At 37.6% G+C, this 20880-nt stretch overlaps 1 protein-coding gene across 4 annotated transcripts in view; it reads right to left on the bottom strand.

Moving 5' to 3' along the window:
- Window positions 1-20880, bottom strand: part of LOC126474924 (transmembrane 6 superfamily member 1-like) — a 212423-nt gene that overhangs the window by 59888 nt on the left and 131655 nt on the right. For all 4 annotated transcript variants that reach the window (XM_050102431.1, XM_050102433.1, XM_050102430.1 and 1 more), the window contains exon 4: window positions 5372-5639. In XM_050102431.1, coding sequence (XP_049958388.1) covers window positions 5372-5639 — 268 coding nt within the window. The remainder of the gene's footprint in view (window positions 1-5371; window positions 5640-20880) is intronic.

Below are 20880 nucleotides of genomic sequence, written 5' to 3'. Positions count from 1 at the left end.
ACTTAATGGCTTTCTGTAGTGCTATGAGAGGTGCACAACCTGTGAAGATGTCAAAGGAGAGTTGGTTTTGTGTGCCTATGAAGTGAATAGTATTCAGGCTTCCCTTGAGGCCTATGGAGAACTACCTGGCATAGGAATGGCACAATGTTTCATACATGAATGATTCAGCACCACCTCACTGCAGCCTTTCTGATTGTGAGACGCCCTCTTTATAAAGTCCGTTATGATATAACGAATACAGTGTGATCCAACTCTTTGTGAACTACATAACCTGCTGCAGCGTGTAGCCATTAGTGTCGAAATCAAAACATTGTTATATTAGTTCACTTATGGGCCACATGTTCATTACTGTGCCATGAAACTGCTTTTGTTATTGTACTAGATTCATCTTAGGACAGATGAAAGTAATCACTGTGTGTTCAAATGTTATTGATGAATTCAATATCTTTACAAATGAAAAAGCTTTCCACAGCTCATCATCAAACCTCTTCAATTATACTCTTCACATCTGTAGTTCCTTCCCTTTGCCATTCATCCTTTCACCATTCGGTTTCAATATGCATTAGGTTTCTGCTGGAAACACTACTTTAGCAAACATTAAAAGAGTTTGCTATTGTTCAGTGGTTATTGGCTATTTTTACATTCTGAATAAATGAAATTTACCATGAAATAATGATCTGGTATGACAAATGTCCAATTTCATACCCACTTCTAAATCTACATCTTCAACCATACTCTGAAAACCACCACAAAGTGCATGGCAGAGAGTACATCCCATTGTACCAGTTATTAGGATTTCTTCCTGTTCCATTCATGTACGGAGCACAAGTACCTCACAATCCTTATCTCAGCGATACTCTAAAAATGATGTAGCCAATTACAGGCCCATAGCACAACTCAGCTCATTGTCTAAAATCTTTGAAAAATTATTTTACACCAGATTGTAAGACTTTACTAATAAACTATCCTTATTAACAAAACACCAGCATGGTTTTAGAAATCAAAAGACAACTACCACAGATATTTATGAGTATCTCAACAAAACCTTAAAAGCACTGGATAATAAGGAAATCACTACTGCTATCTTTTTAGATTTATCCAAAGCCTTTGATGTAATTGACCATACAATACTCCTTAAGAAGTTAGCAAAGAAAGGTATAAGAGGAATTGCAAACAAATGGTTAGAATCTTACCTGTCAAACAGATTTCAAAAAGTTGAAATTAATTTTGAAAAAAAGAATACATCCACCCATCAATCTACTTTCCACTCCTCTGACACAATGCCTATTAGATAAGGTGTGCCACAAGGCTCAATCCTGGGACCCATACTGTTTCTGCTATACATTGATGATATAAGCACGAAGTTTGCTACAGGACATACCACACTATTTGCCGATGACACGAGTATACTAATAACAGGTACTGATACAGAGGACCTCAACCAAAAAATTAAACTGCTTATGTCATCACTCAGCAAATGGTTCAATGAGAACAAACTGATTATAAACATACAGAAAACAACGTACATCAACCTCAGACTCTCATCCCAAAAACAAGAAATGCCTGATGTGATTCTAAATAACCAAGAGCTTATGTGTGTGGACCCTGCCAAATTTCTTGGCATATGGCTTGAAGAAAATCTTAAGTGGGAGACACACACAATTATATCTCAAAAAAGCTATCAACTGTGTGTTACATTTTAAGGATACTCAAAAAATCAGTTACAAAATCTGTTCTCATACATGTATATTACGCTTACTTCCATTCTACATTACAGTATGGAATCATATTTTGGGGAACTCACCTGGAGGTATATATATTTTCAAAATGCAAAAAAAGGCAATATGCATAATATGTAATCTAAGACATAATGAATAATGCAGACAATATTTCAAAACAAATGGCATTATGACACTGCCCTCTGCTTACATTTATAATATCGTATCATTTGTTAAGTCATACCTGTTAAACAGCGAATGCACACTAAAATTCAATGGAGATATTCATAACTACGCAACAAGGCAGCAATCTGACCTACATATGATTCAGTCCAGAACTACCTGCTACCAAAAAAGTGTTTTAAATGTTGGGATACAAATGTATAATAATTTACCAAATGAAATCAAAGTAACAAAGAACCCAAGAGCCTTCACACATAAGTTAAAAAATATCTCTTGGACCATTGCTTTTATGCAGTTGATCATTTTTTTGAAAGGGGTTAAAATTGTAAACAATTTTATGATAAATGTTCAATTAGGCCTGAAAATTATATACTGTGCATGTCTATGAAATATACTGGATTATTATATACTGTGCATGTCTATGAAATACACTGGACTACTTTACTATTACATTTGTATTGGCTGTTTGTATTTTACCATACAACATTTGTATTTACTGTTTTGTTAAAGATAGCTAACTTCCTCATTGCAAAATAATGTAAAATCAATTTATTAAAAATTACTTGCAAACATGTTCTCTTGACCTGTCCAATATCGTATGTACAACCTTACAATTATATGATTTCTATTAACTGTTTTGTTTAAGATAGATAATTTCCTTGCTACAAAATAATGTGAAAATCAATTTGTAAACATTACTTGTAAATAGCTCTCTTGACCTGTCCAATATCATATGTACAACTGTACAATACTACAATTGCCTGGATCAATAAAAATACAATACAATGCAATACGTAGGCGGTTGCAGTATATTCCTAGAATCATCGTCTAAAGCCAGTTCTTGAAACTTTGTTAGTACACTTTCTCAGTACAATTTTAAGTTTGTCTTCATGAGTCTGCTGGTTAAGTTTCTTCAGCATCCCTGTAACACCCTCCCATGGGTCCAACAAACCCATCCCTATTTGTGCTGCCCTTCTCTGTATACATTCAGTCTCCCCTGTTAGTCCCATTCTAGAATAGGTCACACAGGTGATTCATAGGCCACACAAGTGATTTGTAAGCAATCTCCTTTGTAGACTGATTGCACTTCCCCAGTATTCTCCCAATAAACCGAAGACTACCATCTGCTTTACTCACAACTCAGCCTATGAGATCATTCCATTATATATCCTTACAAAGTGTTACACCCAGGTATTTGTATGAGTTTGCAGATTCCAAATGTGACTCACTGATATTATAGTCATAGGATACGACATTTTTTTGTTTGGTGAAGTGCACAATTTTATTTTGCTGAATATTTAAACCAAGTTGCCAGTCTTTGCATCACTTCAAAATCTTATCAAGATCTGACCAAATATTCATTACAGACAACTGCATCATCTGCAAAAAGTCTGAAGTCTCTTTCTAAAAGTGAAAGTAATCTCAGACACACTTGGTGTTCTTTTATAGTTTAATATTTATTTCTGAACTGTAGCTTTTGGTACATTTTCTGAAACCACCTACATTAAGTTGGTGGTAATGCTACCAGGTGATACATAAATTCTATGGAAGTGTTGATGAACAAGAAACTGTATAATTCATATGAGCAGCTGCAGAAATAGTTGTCAATCTTTTTCAGTACTACGCGTCAATGCAAGTCTAATAACACTGACCTGCCTGAGGTGCTTCTCTTTTACTATGCTTCACAGCAAACATATAGCTTCTGAATTTTGTGAGTATTACTCAACTTGAAGAATACCTTCCAGCATGAAACACAGGAGTGCAGTTTGAACCCCAGCCTACAATACTACTGCAATATGGCACAAGTGATAGTTGCATGACCAGAGTTATAACCCTGCTGTGTAATAAGGGTGAGAGAAACTGCTGTTCTGTTTTAATTTAAAGCATGACAAAGAACATCATTAGTAGCTAGAATTATTGGACTGATGTGAAGCAACTGACAGTCAGCAACTGGAAGGGCAAAAGTTATCAGTTGAAACACACATATGAGTGCATTACAAGTAAACTGTGTCAGATGAATCTAAAGAATCATTTCAGAAAAATTAGAAAATGACCAGTATAAAATTTAGATGTGATAGCAACAAAACATAAAAAGGGTGGCTACTTGAGAAAAACATTTTGTAAAGCAAAAGTAAATGTTTATGAAATACTACTTTTGTAAGAAAGGTAAAATTACCTACTTCAATTTCATTAACTTGAAAAGAAAGATAATGACTCTTTCTACTGCACCACAGTGATAAAGTTATAAAAAGCAATACATACTGCAACAGCCAGCCAGTGTGGCCGTGCAGTTCTAGGCACTACAGTTTGGAACCACGTGACCGCTACAGTCACAGGTTCGAATCCTGCCTTGGGCATGGATGTGTGTGATGTCCTTAGGTTAGTTAGTTTTAAGTAGTTCTACGTTCTAGGGGACTGATGACCACAGATGTTAAGTCTCATAGTGCTCAGAGCCATCTGAACCATTTTTTTTGCAACATTCACAGTAATATTTTAGTACAACCTAGTGGTGAGTTACAATTTTCCTAGCCAATGATTTCCTTTTCTGCAAACATCGAAAGCCAAAAATTAAGATTTGTTCTTCCATTTGAAAAGATTTCAGCTGTTCAAGAATTACTAAACACAGTTGGTGATAGGAAGCTATTTCAATTATTGTAGTCAAACCCTATGTCTTAGGGCACAATAATTCACTTCTTCTAGTAGCCACAACTGTTACAAAAGATGGAGATCGTTAGACCTGAGATGGAAAACTCATTTCCAGATACAGATCTACATACGAAGTTACATCTAGAGTGTTGGTGATCATTATCAGGTTTAATCTCTCTGGCAACACATTTAGTTCAATAACAGTCAAAAATGAGATATAATATTCAGCTAACTGAAACCCTTAATTCAGTATAGTCTGACAAGACAATGTCCACAGCAATTTTGCTGCAGAAGCAGTGTTCCTACAACATACATATGTGACGCAAAAAAATTTGCAGTCCAGCTATCAGCAGTTCAAAATTCTCAATTTCCTTATTTATCAGATCAAAGTACTAATCTGGTATGGCTAAGAACTGTTTTCAGTCTGCCACTAGCAGATAAGATAATGGCATTGTATTTATAAAAACATGGGGATATGCAAAGGTTCAAAAAAATGCTCTGAGCACTATGGGGCTTAACATCTGTGGTCATCAGTCCCCCAGAACTTAGAACTACTTAAACCTAACTAACTTAAGGACATCACACTCATCCATGCCCGAGGCAGGATTCGAACCTGTGACCATAGTGCTCACGCGGTTCCAGACTGAAGCGCCTAGAACCGCACGGCCACACCGGCCGGCTATGCAAAGGTCAGCAAAATATAAACTTCTAATAAATATTTGCTTAAAACAGTCCTGTCTACGCTTCAGCACGAGGATGTAATGAAACAGAGTAGGGAAGAGGGTCAGGAAAAATGTTTGAGTACATTTACCATATACACTTACCAGCCCTTTAAGAAGACCTGCAAGAGTTGCTCCAAAGAGAAATAATGCAAGAAGCTTATCAACAAGAGTTGAAGTCCTTGAACTTTTCCAGTTTCTTTCCTCCAAAAGACACTGTACACCAATGACTACAGGTACAATAACATATGGTATGTTTAGCATTGTGCACCAAGTCATTCCTGATTCACTAAGGCATCCTCCTAATAGAAGCACTATCATACTGTTAATAATTCCTGCTGAGTAATGGATGCCCAGATTGCGGTAACTTATTCTGTTGGATATAAGATACATTTTTATTAAATGACAGAACAAAATACATACACATAGTTGGACAGTATTATTAACCCCTGTACTTAATGGGATGTATACTATCCTACCAATGATTTACAGTTGTTTTAGAAAGAGTTGAGTGTTGCAATAACTCTGAGCAGTTGATAAATCTCAGTCCAACTGGAAACTAACCTACATGTTACCAGTATGCTAGCACTAATAAGCTTACAAAATAAATTTATAAATTGTGTACTGTTATGTTTCACTTTATATAGGAATTTGAATGATGAAAGACTCATGATGAAAGTTTTCTTATTTCAAAACCAAAAAAACTTTTTTACACTTCAAAAACTAGAGTAAAAGGAAAAAGGTGATTCAATAAACTGATTATAGGTTGACAATTTTCACATTTCTCAAATGCAAAATCTGATGTTAGTACATGGCTAGTCTGATTTGTACACATCACTCTTGAGGAAGACACTAGTTGTGAACTTGTGCTGAGAAACAGACAAAAAAGTTAGGGGAAAACAAAACAGGATTGATTAATGTCCGGAGCAAATAATTTGGTTCCTTATCTTACAGAAATACCCAACAAATAAAAATTATGAATGCAGGCTTCCTTAATTAATTTCACTGATGAAAACTACTGGGGATGTTACAAAACTGACAGGACTATTCTCTCTTGAAGATGATGAGTACAAATTCGTTGAAACACTGCTTCAAAATGAAGCTACCACTTTGCTGATGTCTTAAGAAATTTTCACAAAATAAAAATTACTAGCAGGTACTAGGAGTCAAATGAAAATCTAGGTGTGACATTCTTAGGCATATTGATGAATAGCAAACTGAGGTGGCAACAAGCACCTGAATATGTTAACCGATAATCTCAGTTCACTCTGCTTTGCAGTTGGAAAGTTGTGATGAACTGCAAAAGTATTGCTAACATACTTCGCATATAGTCACTCAGGACTGTCCTATGGAACAATCTTTCAGAAAATGCAGCTAATGTCAAACAAGTATTTCTTCTACATAAGCAAGTCAAAAGAACAGTCAAAGCTGATAATCCAGCATCTTACAGAAGCTTCCTCAGAGATCTTGGGATTCTTATTCTTATCAGCTAATACATTTACACACTAATAATACTTGTGCTTAATGATAAGAGTGAATTTGGATTGACCAGTGAAATCCACAACCACAATACTAAAAGTGAAAACAATGTCTACATGAATTGTGCATTCCTGCCAAAAGTTCATAATGGTATTTTATGTTCTGGTGCAGAAGTTTGTAACAGATTGCCAGCAGATATCAAGCGTTAAATTAGAAATACCCAAATATTACAAACTAAAGCAAAAGTAGCCACTCTTTCTATAACTTATAGCAATTTTTTGCATTGGAGGTGGTGTATGGATGGGTTGGTTGACTTTTGTTGCACATATAATGGATGATGTGAGATTAGACAGCTCAATGTTTGCCATTCATTGCATGTTTTACCGATGTCACTGTGTTATTGATTCTGTAGCAAAGGACACTACTGTCTGATTCTTATTTTGACATTTCCTTACCAGTGATCGAACCTATTTTACTTCAGAAGATGACAGTTTAAACTATCAAAACTGGTAAAGTGAACCGGACAAAGGTTTTCTTGTGCAGCTGATGACTGACTTTTTATCTTTGTTGAGATACTGAACAGAGTTGGGAAAAAAAGAAATGTGTAGTACAACTTGACTAAAAGAAGGGATCAGCTGATAGGACATGTTCTGAGATGTCAAGGGATAACCAATTTAGTATTGGAGGGAAGTGTAGGAGGGTAAAAATTGTAGAGGGAGATCAAGTAATTATTTGGAGGAGAAGGGACTTGCACAGGATATATTAGATGGAGAGATGCATCAAAAAGGTCTTCAGATGAAAGACAACAACAATGATACACAACATTCTAAGTACAACAAAGAAGCATCTGGGCAGTCCGGCCTTGGCAGCCAGAGACTCTCTCACTCACTCTCTCTCTCTCTCTCTCTCTCTCTCTCTCTCTCTCTCTCTCTCTCTCTCTCTCTCTCTCTGTGTGTGTGTGTGTGTGTGTGTGTGTGTGTTTTGTCCAATGAAGGCCTTTTTGGCTTATTTGAAGAAGCATCTTAGTAATGATAGAATACTCCAAGATGGAAGAAAATCATTTGCCATCTGTGGCACATCTAGTCTATTAGATTCTGGGAAGACTAGGCTGCAACTGACATCCTATAGCTGAGAAAATTGGAATCTTCTAACCACCTCGAGCTCCAAATAAAAACTTTTTTTGGCAGTTAACTATTTTTCAAAGCCAAAACCTCTACAAATTAAAAGGAACAGTGAAAGAACAAAGAATTAAAATTTTAGTCTTCGAAGAAACAAAAATTCTAGGTGACACCACCACGGACTTTGAAAATTGCAGATTATTAAAAAGCAAAACTGATACAAAAATACTTAAAAAAGACCCCATCTGGGTGTTGCGTTTGAAGTTTTGCAAGATGTTCTTAGTTCTGTAACTGAAATAAAGCCTGTGAACAATAGGTTACTGACTGCTTCCTTGAAATGTGCACATGAAAATTCAGAAGCTAGTGAACACGAATATGCAGATGAATAATAAAATAAAACAAATCAGAAAAAATAAATAATTCATAAAAACTACCAGAAAGTATAATCTTCAAAATCATAAAAAAATGCACACAAGTTTATCAAAACTTCCCAAAACAAATTTCTTTATAAAGGCAGAAGAAATTTCCTTGGTGGAATGAAGATTGTGAATGTGTAGCAAAATTCTGAGATGAAGAATTCAAAATATGGAATAGTAAGAAGTCTGAAAATAGTAATATAGAAATTTCTGTATGGAACAACATGTAAAATAAGTTAAAGACAACCACCCACTCACAGCAGATTGATGTGTTGCACACAGATATAGGTAACAGAAAACAGTGTTCACAACCTTTCAAGGCTTCTGGCTCTTCTTCTAGCAGAACGTACACACAATTACCCAAATGCATACTATGGCAGCCATAGTAGTGTGTGTTTGGGTGTCTGTACGATTGTGTGGTTTCATAAGTGAATGTTTGTACTTTCTACTAGAACAAGAGCCAGAGAACTCAGGAGCTAGTGAACACTAACAATTATAAATAAAACAGCCTCTGGCTGGCTAAATACATGATGCACCTATGGACATAGCAAAATTTTGCAAAAATTTCATTCTATGCATATACAGCAGAATGTCATTTCTCATGTAGAATATGACACAAGTCGTCAAGTCTACATGTCATAAGATCTGGTTACAGTTCTAGCACTTAAGTCAGAATACACATGAAGTTACAATTACTCATAGACATGACCCAGTATTAAGCCAATAATGCTTTCTATCTATGGAATATTAATGCCATATGTTGTTGGTAGTCAATTAGCAGCTATGTAGTGACATTAACATTCCAAAGATATAAAATATTATTGGCTTATAAATTACAGAGTGCAGCAATCAATCATCCTTTTTCAGGTTTTATTACGCAAATCCAGATTTCGGCTAGCGGCTAGCCATTCTCAATGCGCTATTTTCTATTCTCGATGCATGTAAATCCCTGTTGTTCAGGTGTCAGTCACAACATCAGGGACTTACAAGCATCGAGAATAGAAAATAGTGCATTGAGAATGGCTAGCCACTAGCCGAAATCTGGATTTGCATAATAAAATCTGAAAAAGGATGATTGATTGCTGCACTCTATAATTTATAAGCCACATAACAGTCACTATGTGCACCCACTTTACTAATGAAAGGTAACCTGTTGAAATATTATTGGCTTAATTTACGCATTGATGTAATGTAACTTTTGTGAAATTTAGCTGTGTCCACAGATGTATCAAAAGATGGAGTTGGCAGTCCAAAAATTGATCATATATTAAAGAAATTATAAAACTATCCTTGCAGCCAGAGGCTATTTTATTTATAACACAACTGCATTCTGCTATCCACTTTGATGGATAGCATAGTGAATACTGTTTTCTATTACAAGTGTCTATGCACCATACATCAGACTGCTATAGTAGAGTGGTTACATTTCCCTTAGTTTACATATAAGAAACAAAAAGACATGGGAGAATAGTCACCATTTTGAAATCAAGGAAGACATCTGGGAAAACAACACCAGGAATTTTTATAAACTATTTAAAATTAAGCTAAATGGGCAACAGTCCCAAAATCTCTGCTTCGAGAAGGAAAATAGATGGCTCACACTTAGCAACCAAGAAAATTTCAGAGAACTCTCTAAATATTTCAAGAAATATCTAAATTGAAATTTCCTGGCAAAGACTCAAAATCTGGAACTTTGGCTTCCTCTGGCAATGCATTTACTGACTGAATTCTCCAGGCACAATACATGACACACCCTTGCAGAATAGAATAGAATAGAATCTTTATTCACTTTTCATTATTTTTCATAGAATTGGCTTCATATAAGTTTACAGTGGAGTCAATTTTTATGCAATAAATGGTATACACAGAAAATAACTAGCATACTTAAGAACTAAATGTTTTTTTTATCACCTAAGAAATAATATCTGATAATGATCAGTTTCTAGAAATTCATCAGTTGAATAGAATTAATAGTATTTTAGTCCACTATGCAAAACACTCTTATAATTATGTAGTGGTACTGTACAAACTGAGTATAGTGACTTACTCAAAAAACATATACTTGAGCACTTACAGTTAATAAGGAGGCAAGTCCAACATATGACTTTCTGATATTGCATACATATTCACCACATCTCTTGTTGAATTTTTCCAGATTTTTTTTCTAGCACATATTAACCAGTCATATATGCACAGGCAGGACACTGTCATTATGCCAAGAGATTTAAAGTAGCTTCTACAGGACTCTCTGGGAGATAATCATAACATACATCTCCCTCACTTCTGCCAGTATCTCTCTCTCCAACTTTCCAAAGCGAAAGTGTTAGGGGAGGTAATGCGTCATGCCTGAATAGCTCATTATGTAAGAACATTGCCTGTGAAAGACAAGGTTCTGGATTCAAGTCCCGGTCATCCTCACAGTTTTAATCTGCCTGATAGTTCCAAAGCAATACACACTCTGCTGCAGAGTGAAAGATTCATTATGGAATTTCCACCAGAAATAGCACTAAAACTAACCTAGATTCACAAGCATCAAATCAAAAAGAAATTAATAAGCAAATTAAAGGGGTAAAAAATAACAAAGCACCTGATGAAAATGTAAATGTTGCTGAACTTGTGAAGCAAACTCTTCCAAAAACCATAAAAGAAATGACATTGGTCATGTAAAACATTTGGCAAACTGGGGAGTAGAAAAATGCATCAAAGGGAGACAGAACTGACAATACTTATAGAAGGATTTTCCTTCTGTTTGTCATTTACAAAATTGTGTCTCAACATCTCCTTGAGCAAATGCAATAACTGGTGGATATTGGGCAGGTTGCAGACCAATTTAGATGTTTCCCAGATCAAATTCTAGTTCTCAAACCAACAGTGAGCATAAAAAAATCTACAGCACGAAAGTAGTCTGTACAATTGTAAAATTTCTTAAAGAAAAGCTGATTCCTAAATTAATAAAGGACAAAGATTAGGGTTTAATGTTGAAGTGATGATGAGGTCATTAGAGACACAGTACGAACTCATATTAAGGAAGAGGGAGGCCGTGCCCTTTCAAAGGAGCCTTTCTAGCATTTGTCTTCAACAGTTTAGAGAATTTGCAGAAAATCTTAATCTGGATGGCTGGGAATGCACTCAAACTGCCATCCTCCTGAATGTGAGTCCAGAGACACAGTACGAACTCATATTAAGGAAGAGGGAGGCCGTGCCCTTTCAAAGGAGCCTTTCTAGCATTTGTCTTCAACAGTTTAGAGAATTTGCAGAAAATCTTAATCTGGATGGCTGGGAATGCACTCAAACTGCCATCCTCCTGAATGTGAGTCCAGTGCTGTACCACTGCACCACCTCCCTCAGTTCTGAAGGAATGAGATTTGAACCTTAAACATCAGAGAAAAAGTAAATAGTAAAAAATCTGAAGAGAACTTCTAGGGAGAAATCTGGGAAAATTTTGATGTTAGAACAGGAGAGAGACAATGTGAGGACTCTTTCCATTATGTTTCAACTGAATATTAGAAAAACTAGCACAAGAAAAGCAAAAATTAAAATCAGTGCTTAACACTAACTGATCAATCAAATTAGGAAGAAGTAAAGTTAGGATAGACTGCTTGGCATTTTGTAGACTCTTTAGTAATCATGTTCCAAGGCATTCAAACAAAACAAAACTAAAGTTTCCAAATCTAATTTGAAAAAATAAAGATCATGTCTAGTAAAAATCTGGCACCCAAAATCCTACAAACTAAATGTGAGAAAATCAAGAGACTTCCTCATTTCTAATATTTAGGCAAAACCATTCAGGAGACAGATCTATAAAAGATTGGTAATTCAGTTTGTTGTGACAAAATGGAAACAGCCTCCAGTATTACAAAACACAATCACAACAAAAATACATTAGACTGAGGCAGCTGTGTGGCTGGATTGAAGAGTTTTTAGCAAACAGAACACAGCATGTTGTTATCAATGGAGAGACGTCTACAGACGTTAAAGTAACCTCTGGCGTGCCACAGGGGAGTGTTATGGGACCATTGCTTTTCACAATATATATAAATGACTTAGTAGATAGTGTCGGAAGTTCCATGCGGCTTTTCGCGGATGATGCTGTAGTATACAGAGAAGTTGCTGCATTAGAAAATTGTAGCGAAATACAGGAAGATCTGCAGCGGATAGGCACTTGGTGCAGGGAGTGGCAGCAACTGACCCTTAACATAGACAAATGTAATGTATTGCGAATACATAGAAAGAAGGATCCTTTATTGTATGATTATATGATAGCGGAACAAACACTGGTAGCAGTTACTTCTGTAAAATATCTGGGAGTATGCGTACGGAACGATTTGAAGTGGAATGATCATATAAAACTAATTCTTGGTAAGGCGGGTACCAGGTTGAGATTCATTGGGAGAGTGCTTAGAAAATGTAGTCCATCAACAAAGGAGGTGGCTTACAAAACACTCGTTCGACCTATACTTGAGTATTGCTCATCAGTGTGGGATCCGTACCAGGTCGGGTTGACGGAGGAGATAGAGAAGATCCAAAGAAGAGCGGCGCGTTTCGTCACTGGGTTATTTGGTAACCGTGACAGCGTTACGGAGATGTTTAATAAACTCAAGTGGCAGACTCTGCAAGAGAGGCGCTCTGCATCGCGGTGTAGCTTGCTCGCCAGGTTTCGAGAGGGTGCGTTTCTGCATGAGGTATCGAATATATTGCTTCCCCCTACTTATACTTCCCGAGGAGATCACGAATGTAAAATTAGAGAGATTAGAGCGCGCACGGAGGCTTTCAGACAGTCGTTCTTCCCGCGAACCATACGCGACTGGAACAGGAAAGGGAGGTAATGACAGTGGCACGTAAAGTGCCCTCCGCCACACACCGTTGGGTGGCTTGCGGAGTATCAATGTAGATGTAGATGTAGATCACAACACGGTCATCAAACTAGTGTGTTTATGTGAATGAAATATTTGTTTTAAACAGAAAGAGAGATATTGAAGAAACTCAAATGAGGAGTGCCTGTCTCTAACACCATGTGTCATATTTACAGTGAGAAGGAACCTATCATTTTCATAATATTGTTGTCTTTCCAGAAGATACCACCACTGGACTGTTGTGGGATAACTCCAGTGCTCTTGATGAAGAGGTGTGTGTGGTATTGGCATCTTCACAGGGTCAAGCACAGGTGGCACACCATGTCCATTATTTTTAGTCTGATAATAATGTAGATCCACTGCAGTAAAACCTGACTTCAATATGTAAATCAATATTGTGGTAGAAAAACCATAGATTTCAATATTAAATGTATTTTCACAGCACTCAGGCACATTAAAGAAGCTCTCATATGTGGCCTACAGTGACTTGTGTGTCAGACCACAACACGCAGATTGCATTCTTGAAAAATGAATGTATATTTGGGACCACGTCGCTCAGAATTTGTAGACCAAAACCTTTGAAATTGTGTACGTAACTATTTAATGTAGTGAGATACTTCAATGCCATTACTGGAAGCAGAATCAAAAAATTCTAGAAGTAGATGTAACATTTGTCTGTAGACCAGTTGTGTGGTTACTGAATTCAGATCATCTGCTACCACGCAATTAAGAGCTGCGGCAAATAGATGTTTTTGGAGGGCTACTAAGATACATGTACCAGAGAATTATGTACCAGGTATACCAAAGGAACCTCAAGGGACCAAAGAGAACTCAGATTATTACACCCATTCCCCTAAGCAATATATGTGATGCACTGTCTTCCACTGAAAATGAAACAAACTGAGCTATCAAGGCACATTTCACTTACAGGGAAACCTTCTGTGTCCCTTCTTAAGAAGAAGCAAATGCAAAAAGGTACAGCTCTATCAATCATCAGCAGTTCAAAAATAAGGCAAATAATGGCACCTCTTAGGGAAATAGCAACAAGGGATGGGAAAATTCATCTTGAGCTCTCATTGTGTGTGCCCAGAAGCCTCATTCAACATCTTTAAGAAGCTATTCCAGCAACCAATACGGGAACAGGGTGCAAGTAATTGCAATTTCTGGTTTGCAATGACACAAACAATGCCTCTTTTCTGGGATCCAAGGATATAGTTGCATCATTCTGGTGACTGGGAGGGAAGGTTGAGAAGACTAGTCTTGTCCACAGTTTCAATGAACTTCAAAGTCTGCATTAGTGTCCCTAGAACTGTTCATAGCCTCTCAGCTCTGAGTTAGGTGAATGTCTTTAGCTGGAGACTTTGAAAGTTCTATAACAAGTTAAACTAAGACCTAGTAGAACTGCACTGTAGTGTTGAGAACTGTATGGCCCCATAAGCAGATTGAGTGTTCACTACACATCAGAGGTATAGACTCTGTTTGCAACCTTGGTTGTGAAAGGGACTTTGAAATCTCAGCCATTGAGTTGATGTCTGATAAAACTATTATTTTATGTGTGTATACATCTCCTATTTGCAACATAAGTGTTTTTTTTTAACTGGACCTTGCTTTAGGCAAACTCAAGACAACTGGGAAAACAGTGGTACTGTGTGGAGATTTTAATATTGACCTTCTGAGCCATAGCCATCACAGGGAAAAGTTTGTAAATATTGTAAAAGCCTACAGTCTTTGTCTGACTGATAGCTCTACAACACATGTAACAAAAACTAGTGTCACTCTCCTTGATCAGGTATGTGTAAACATGGACAAGTGTACATCAGAAAACTTTGATACCGGCTATAGTGACCACCTTTTGCAATTAATAACCATACCTGTAAATCACATTTCGACCAGTGTACAAAATATTATCGATAAATGGAGTTATAGTCAGAAAAATATTGAATACTTCCAGTATCTAATCAGTGAACAATCTTGGAGAGAAGTATATGATACCTCTATTACCAATGAAAAGATGGAAAATTTTTTGTAAATTTTCAAGCATAACTTTGACATAGCTTTTCCACAAAGGAAAGTGATTTCCAGAAGCACAGATAGATTTGAAAACTGGATTACACCAGGCATTAGAGTGTCTTGTAAAAGGAAGTGGGAAGTTTTTCTGTAGTAAAAAACTGACAGCAGTCCAGAATTTCTTAGTTATTTAATAAAATACAAGCTAGTTTTGAAACGTGTCATAAAAGAGGAAAAAATTAAGGAAAATGACAAATATATTATGAAGTAATCCAATAAAACTAAGTCCATGTGGAAGCTGTGCAGGATTTTGTGATATCTCATGATGGCATGAATGTCACTGACCCTAGGGCAGTTGCAAACAGCTTCAGTTCTTACTGTGCAACTGTTGCTGGAAAATTAGTAAAGGAACAATTTGGTAATCCACCTAATTCAACACAGGAAGAACTTTCATCTATTGAAATAAATAATATATCCTTGTTCCTCAGTTCAATAGGCCCAACAGAGTTCCTAAATACCATTAATTCACTGAAGAGTAATTATTCACCCAGTATTGATGATATTCCAGATTATATTATAAAAATAACAGCAATACAAATACTCTTTCCTTTATTAGACATATGCAGTTCATCCTTATCATGTGGTGTCTTCCCACAGCAACTATTATTTCTGGATGTCAACATGGCTTCAGACCACAGCGATCAACTGAAACAGCCACTTTCAATCTGATAAGCCATGTCTTAAATGCAGTGGACAACTACAGAATTATCTCAGGTTTATTCTTGGACCTAACAAAAGCTTTTGATGTGATTGATCATTCTGTGCTCCTGAGGAAGCTTGAACGGTATGGTGTAGGAGGTGTGCCAAATCAGTGGATTAAATCATATTTGAAATATCACTCTCAAGTAACTGAAATTAAGTACATGGAAGGAAATGAACCCCAGGTACACCTTTCAGACCCATGTGGACTAAATCATGGTGTTCCACAGGGCTCTATTTTAGGTCCCTTTATTTTTTGGTATACATTAATGATTTCCCATCACACGTTAAGAGATTCTGAACCAGCGCTATTTGCAGATGACACCAGTCTATTGATTGAAGGGAATAAAGAAGAAAATCTTACTCATCTGCAAAAGTTATTACAATAGAAGTGTGTGAATGGTTTACCAGAAACAGGTTAACGGTTAATCCCCAAAAAACGGGACTCATGAATTTCCACACAGATCAAAACAAAAATGTGGCACAAACCATAATATGTATAGGTAACCAAAAAATTAATGCTGTCAATGAAACTAAATTTTTTAGGATTAATATCCAGGAAAATTTGAAATGGAGCACTCATACCACATCCCTAACTTCAAAAATAGCAAAAATGAGTTATGCAGTAAGAATTCTTTGCAAAAATACTAGTGCAAAAATGCTTAGGGCTGTATACTTTGCTCGTGTACATTCAACACTGAAGTATGGTATCATTTCCTGGGGAAATGTACACCAGGCCATAACAGTTTTTGGGAAACAAAAGGCAATTATAAGAATAATGAAACAAGTGAGCAGCAGAAAACCATGCAAACCTATCTTTAAAGATCTGATGATCTTACCCCTTCCCTGTATTTATATACTGGAAGTAGTCATGCATGTCAAAAAAAAAAGTATACTGAGAAAAGAAGACCTTTTTCCTCAAAACGGAAGTGACCATGATCACAGTACCAGGTCAGACAGTGACATACATGTTAATCACATTATGCCAAAAAGGTACCAAGACATATAAAATCTCTTCCTGAACTACAGAGCTTAAAAAGTCTGTGACAGCCTACCTTCTGAAAAACTGCTACTATTCAGTCTCACAGTATCTTATGCAAGAAAAAATGTAATTTGTATCTTAAACTGTAGAAATAAGTTATAAATATACAGCATTTCAAAAAATTGTAATTATTAACTGTATAGATCCAATTTATCACAAAAAATTAAATAACGTATGTTTGATGTTCGAAAAACCATTAGATAAAAAGGTTTTCTGTCCAGTATCCTGTAAACGATATATGTACTGAAAAGGAGGTTTATATGGACATATAAATAAACAAAGAGATTGCTATGCAGGTTCTGATTGTATGTGAGGTGTACACAAGCTTTTTTCTTTTCTTTCCTTTCCTTCATTCAACCCAGATAATAATACTAGCAGAACACCCTTAAGCTTTAGTGTAAGATTCAAAGAAAGTCCTCATGCAGGTGATAATACTGAAATCCTAGTGATCAACTGCTGATGAATTTTCAAGTATCAGAGTTTCATCATTGGAATTCACTTAATACTAGGTACTTAAATCTGGTTAAAACTCAGTACTGAAGCAACGAGATTTTTCTGTCAAATCCAGATATCAGATGGATATGCTAATGGGAAATTGAGGTGGTGTATTCATCACATTAGACAAGAAATTCAGTTACAAAATAATAGAAATTGAAGCTGCTTGCAATATTGTTTGGAAAAGACTCTGCATGAAGGGTGGGCATAAACTTATAGTTGTATGTGTCTATTGAGCACCAGACATACCCTCAGAAGTAACCAAAAACTTCAAAGACAACATCAGTTGCTTGTACACGTTTCCCCACTCATAATGTCATCCTCAAAGAAGACTTTAATAATCCAACAATGCTTACCAAAGTACAAAGGCCAGGTACAGAAAGTACAGAGACTTATATGATTGAAAACTAGATAAGAGGCAGGTGTGTCATACCTAGATGAGGAACTTGAAACAGTTAGGTTTAGGCAGTAGCAATTACAGGCACTGAGGCATACACTTAGAAGAATATTGACCAAGTACTGCATGGATATGTACCTCGCAGAACAGGTTTTGCTGGAAGGGCTCTCAATTATATGAAGTCTCTGCAAAGAAACTTCTACGGAAATGCCTCACAATTAGTGTAAAAGAAACAGATGGCTATAGTTGGAGAGACGCTAAATGAAATATGTTTCACTGTCAAAAGAGCAATGTGGAAAGCTTTCAAGGACTACTGTAGGAGAATTTTATCAAAATTCCTTTCACAAAACCCAAAGAAATTCTAATTGCATGTAAAGGCAGTCAGTGGCACTAAGGTTAGTATCCACAAACTCACAGATAACACAAGAACTGAAGCTGAGAGTCTGATACAGACAGAGCTGTGCTGTAAATATGGAGCAGTGTTCTGGAAGTCAGTACCAAAAATGTTGGTGCCAACGATGAAGGCACACCTGACACCACCATCAGTCCAGGAGCCATTACTGTATACAATGGTACTAAGGAATCCCAGGAAAACAGATTGAGAGACATATGGAGGGACCTTGACATAGGCTTATCGGAAATTAAAACCTCGATAAGAAAGCCAGTAGAAATTGAGGAAGTAGCAGAGGCTGTTACCTCTGTTATAGTGACCTCATGTCAGGACAACTGCACAATCACTAGGAAGTGCACAAATAGGAATGTTCCCTGGTGGAATAACAAACGGGAAACACAAAGAAAACAGGTACAGAGACTGTTTAATATTGCAAGACGTAAAGGACAAAGGGTTAAATGTCGTGAGGCCCTTGTCAAGTACAATCTTGCAATAAGACAAGCAAAGGAGGCATCCTGGAAGGCATTCTGTGAGGAAGTGGAGGGCACGGCTGCACAAGCCAGACTTCACAAGATTCTCACTAGAGTACCAATCAATCTAGGAGGTACATTGAGGAAGGAGGATGGGGAATATACAAAGACAGCACATGAAATGCTGAAATTGCTCCTCAAAACTCACTTTCCTTAATATGCTCTGCTGGACAACACAGACCAGTATGTGACCCCAGAGAGACAACGGTTCTCAGGCACTCGAAGAGAGGACTGGGAATCGGTCAAGGAGTACATGAACTTCAACAAAATCCAGTGGGCGGTGGGAACATTCCAACCATTCAAGTCAACTGGCCCAGATGGAATTTTTCCAGCTCTCCTGCAACAGGCAGGAGGAAAGCTTATAAGAGTCTTATGCAGGCTATTCAGGGTTAGCTTAGCAGTAGGAATCATTCCCAATGCTTGAAGGGCAGTGAAGGTTGTCTTCATCCAAAATCCAGGGAGAATTGATCATACAAAGGCCAAGGATATGAGACCAATCAGTCTGTCCTCCTTCATTATCAAAACATTGGAAAAACTGGTTAATGTATGTGTTGGGGAGAGGAGACTAAGTAGGATCCCTCTACACCTGAACCAACACTCATACCAACCAGGTAAATCATGTGAGGCAGCTCTCCACCAACTCGCTGGGAAGGTGGAGAAAGCACTTCACTTCCAAGAAATAGCCCTCTGCATCTTCCTGGATATCGAGGGGGCCTTCAGTAACATGACCATCGATTCCATGGTAAGGGCAGCATAGGTGCATGACCTGGGGACCACTATATGAAGCCATGCTTAGTGGAAGGAAGGTAGAGGCTACCATGATGAATGAAAAGATGGTAATTAAGACCACTAGAGGCTGCCCACAAGGAGGAGTTTTGTCTCATCTAGAGCGGAATCTAGTGGTGAACAAACTCATTGAGGAACTACATTCCAGACAATGCTTCTGCCAAGGATATGCAGATGATCTTGTCTTAGTAATACTTGGCAAATTCACTGAAACAGTCAGGAATATGGCACAAGGAGGGTTGGACATTGTGCAAAAATGGTGCAATAAACAGGATCTGAGAGTTAATCCTAAGAAGACTGCTGTGGTGCCATTTACGAAGAGACATATGCAGCATGCAAGTTGGAATCTAAGGCTCTTCGATGAAACTCCACCTGTGAAGGGGATAGTGAAATATCTAGGGGTAACCTTGGATGAGAAGCTAACTTGGACCCCTCATATTAAGAGCATCTGCTCCAAGGCCAAAAGTACTTTAGTGAGTACTAGGAGGGCTTGTGGCAAAATCTGGGGCCTAAGCCCCAGGGGTATGCACTGGATATACACCACAGTGGTCAGACCTAGCATTTCCTATGGGGCCATAGTGTGGTGGAAGAAGGTAGAACAGCGGGTTGCTGCTAAGGAGCTTGCTAAGGTGCAGAAATTGGCCTGCTTAGCCATAATGGGTGGAATTAGCAGCACACCAACTGCTGGAATGGAAGCCATGCTGGATATGCCTCCACTTCACCTTTGGGTTAAGATGGAGGCGGGAGCTGCGGCACACAGACTTAAAACTGGCCAAAACTGGGTTTCATTCGGATATCCAGAATCACACACTAACATACTGAGTGAGGTAAATATAGGTATGGCTGGGGAAATGCCTGCCAACTATATAATAACTCCCAACTGCTTCGATAAGCCTTACAACATAATAATTGGAAGCAGGGAGCAGTGGGAGAAAACAGTTCGACACCGTACGCGGGACATCGTTTGGTTGGTTCACCAATGGGTCGAAAACAGACCAAGGCATTGGGGCAGGGTTGTATGGGGTTCAGCCAAGACTGGAGAGCATCATCTCTCTAGGGAAACTGGTCTCTGTATTCCAAGCTGAAGTTACTGCAATCAGGGCATGTGTGGATGAGAATATGCATAGGTGCTACAGCGGCCGTAGCATCTACATCTATTCAGACAGCCAGGCAGCCCTGAAATCATTGGCAGTTCCTGCAACAAGATCTAAGATTGTTGCAGATTGCCACAGGGCTCTAGTGGAGCTAGCCAGAAGCAATAGGGTGAACCTAGCGTGCGTCCCTGACCACTCACGGATCTGTGGCAATGAACAAGCTGATAGATTGGCTACGATAGGGGCA

The sequence above is a fragment of the Schistocerca serialis genome, chromosome 4, assembly GCF_023864345.2.
Source record: "Schistocerca serialis cubense isolate TAMUIC-IGC-003099 chromosome 4, iqSchSeri2.2, whole genome shotgun sequence".
Taxonomy (NCBI): domain Eukaryota; kingdom Metazoa; phylum Arthropoda; class Insecta; order Orthoptera; family Acrididae; genus Schistocerca; species Schistocerca serialis.
Note: the sequence above shows the minus strand (reverse complement) of the source record. Positions and strands in the feature narration are given on the sequence as shown.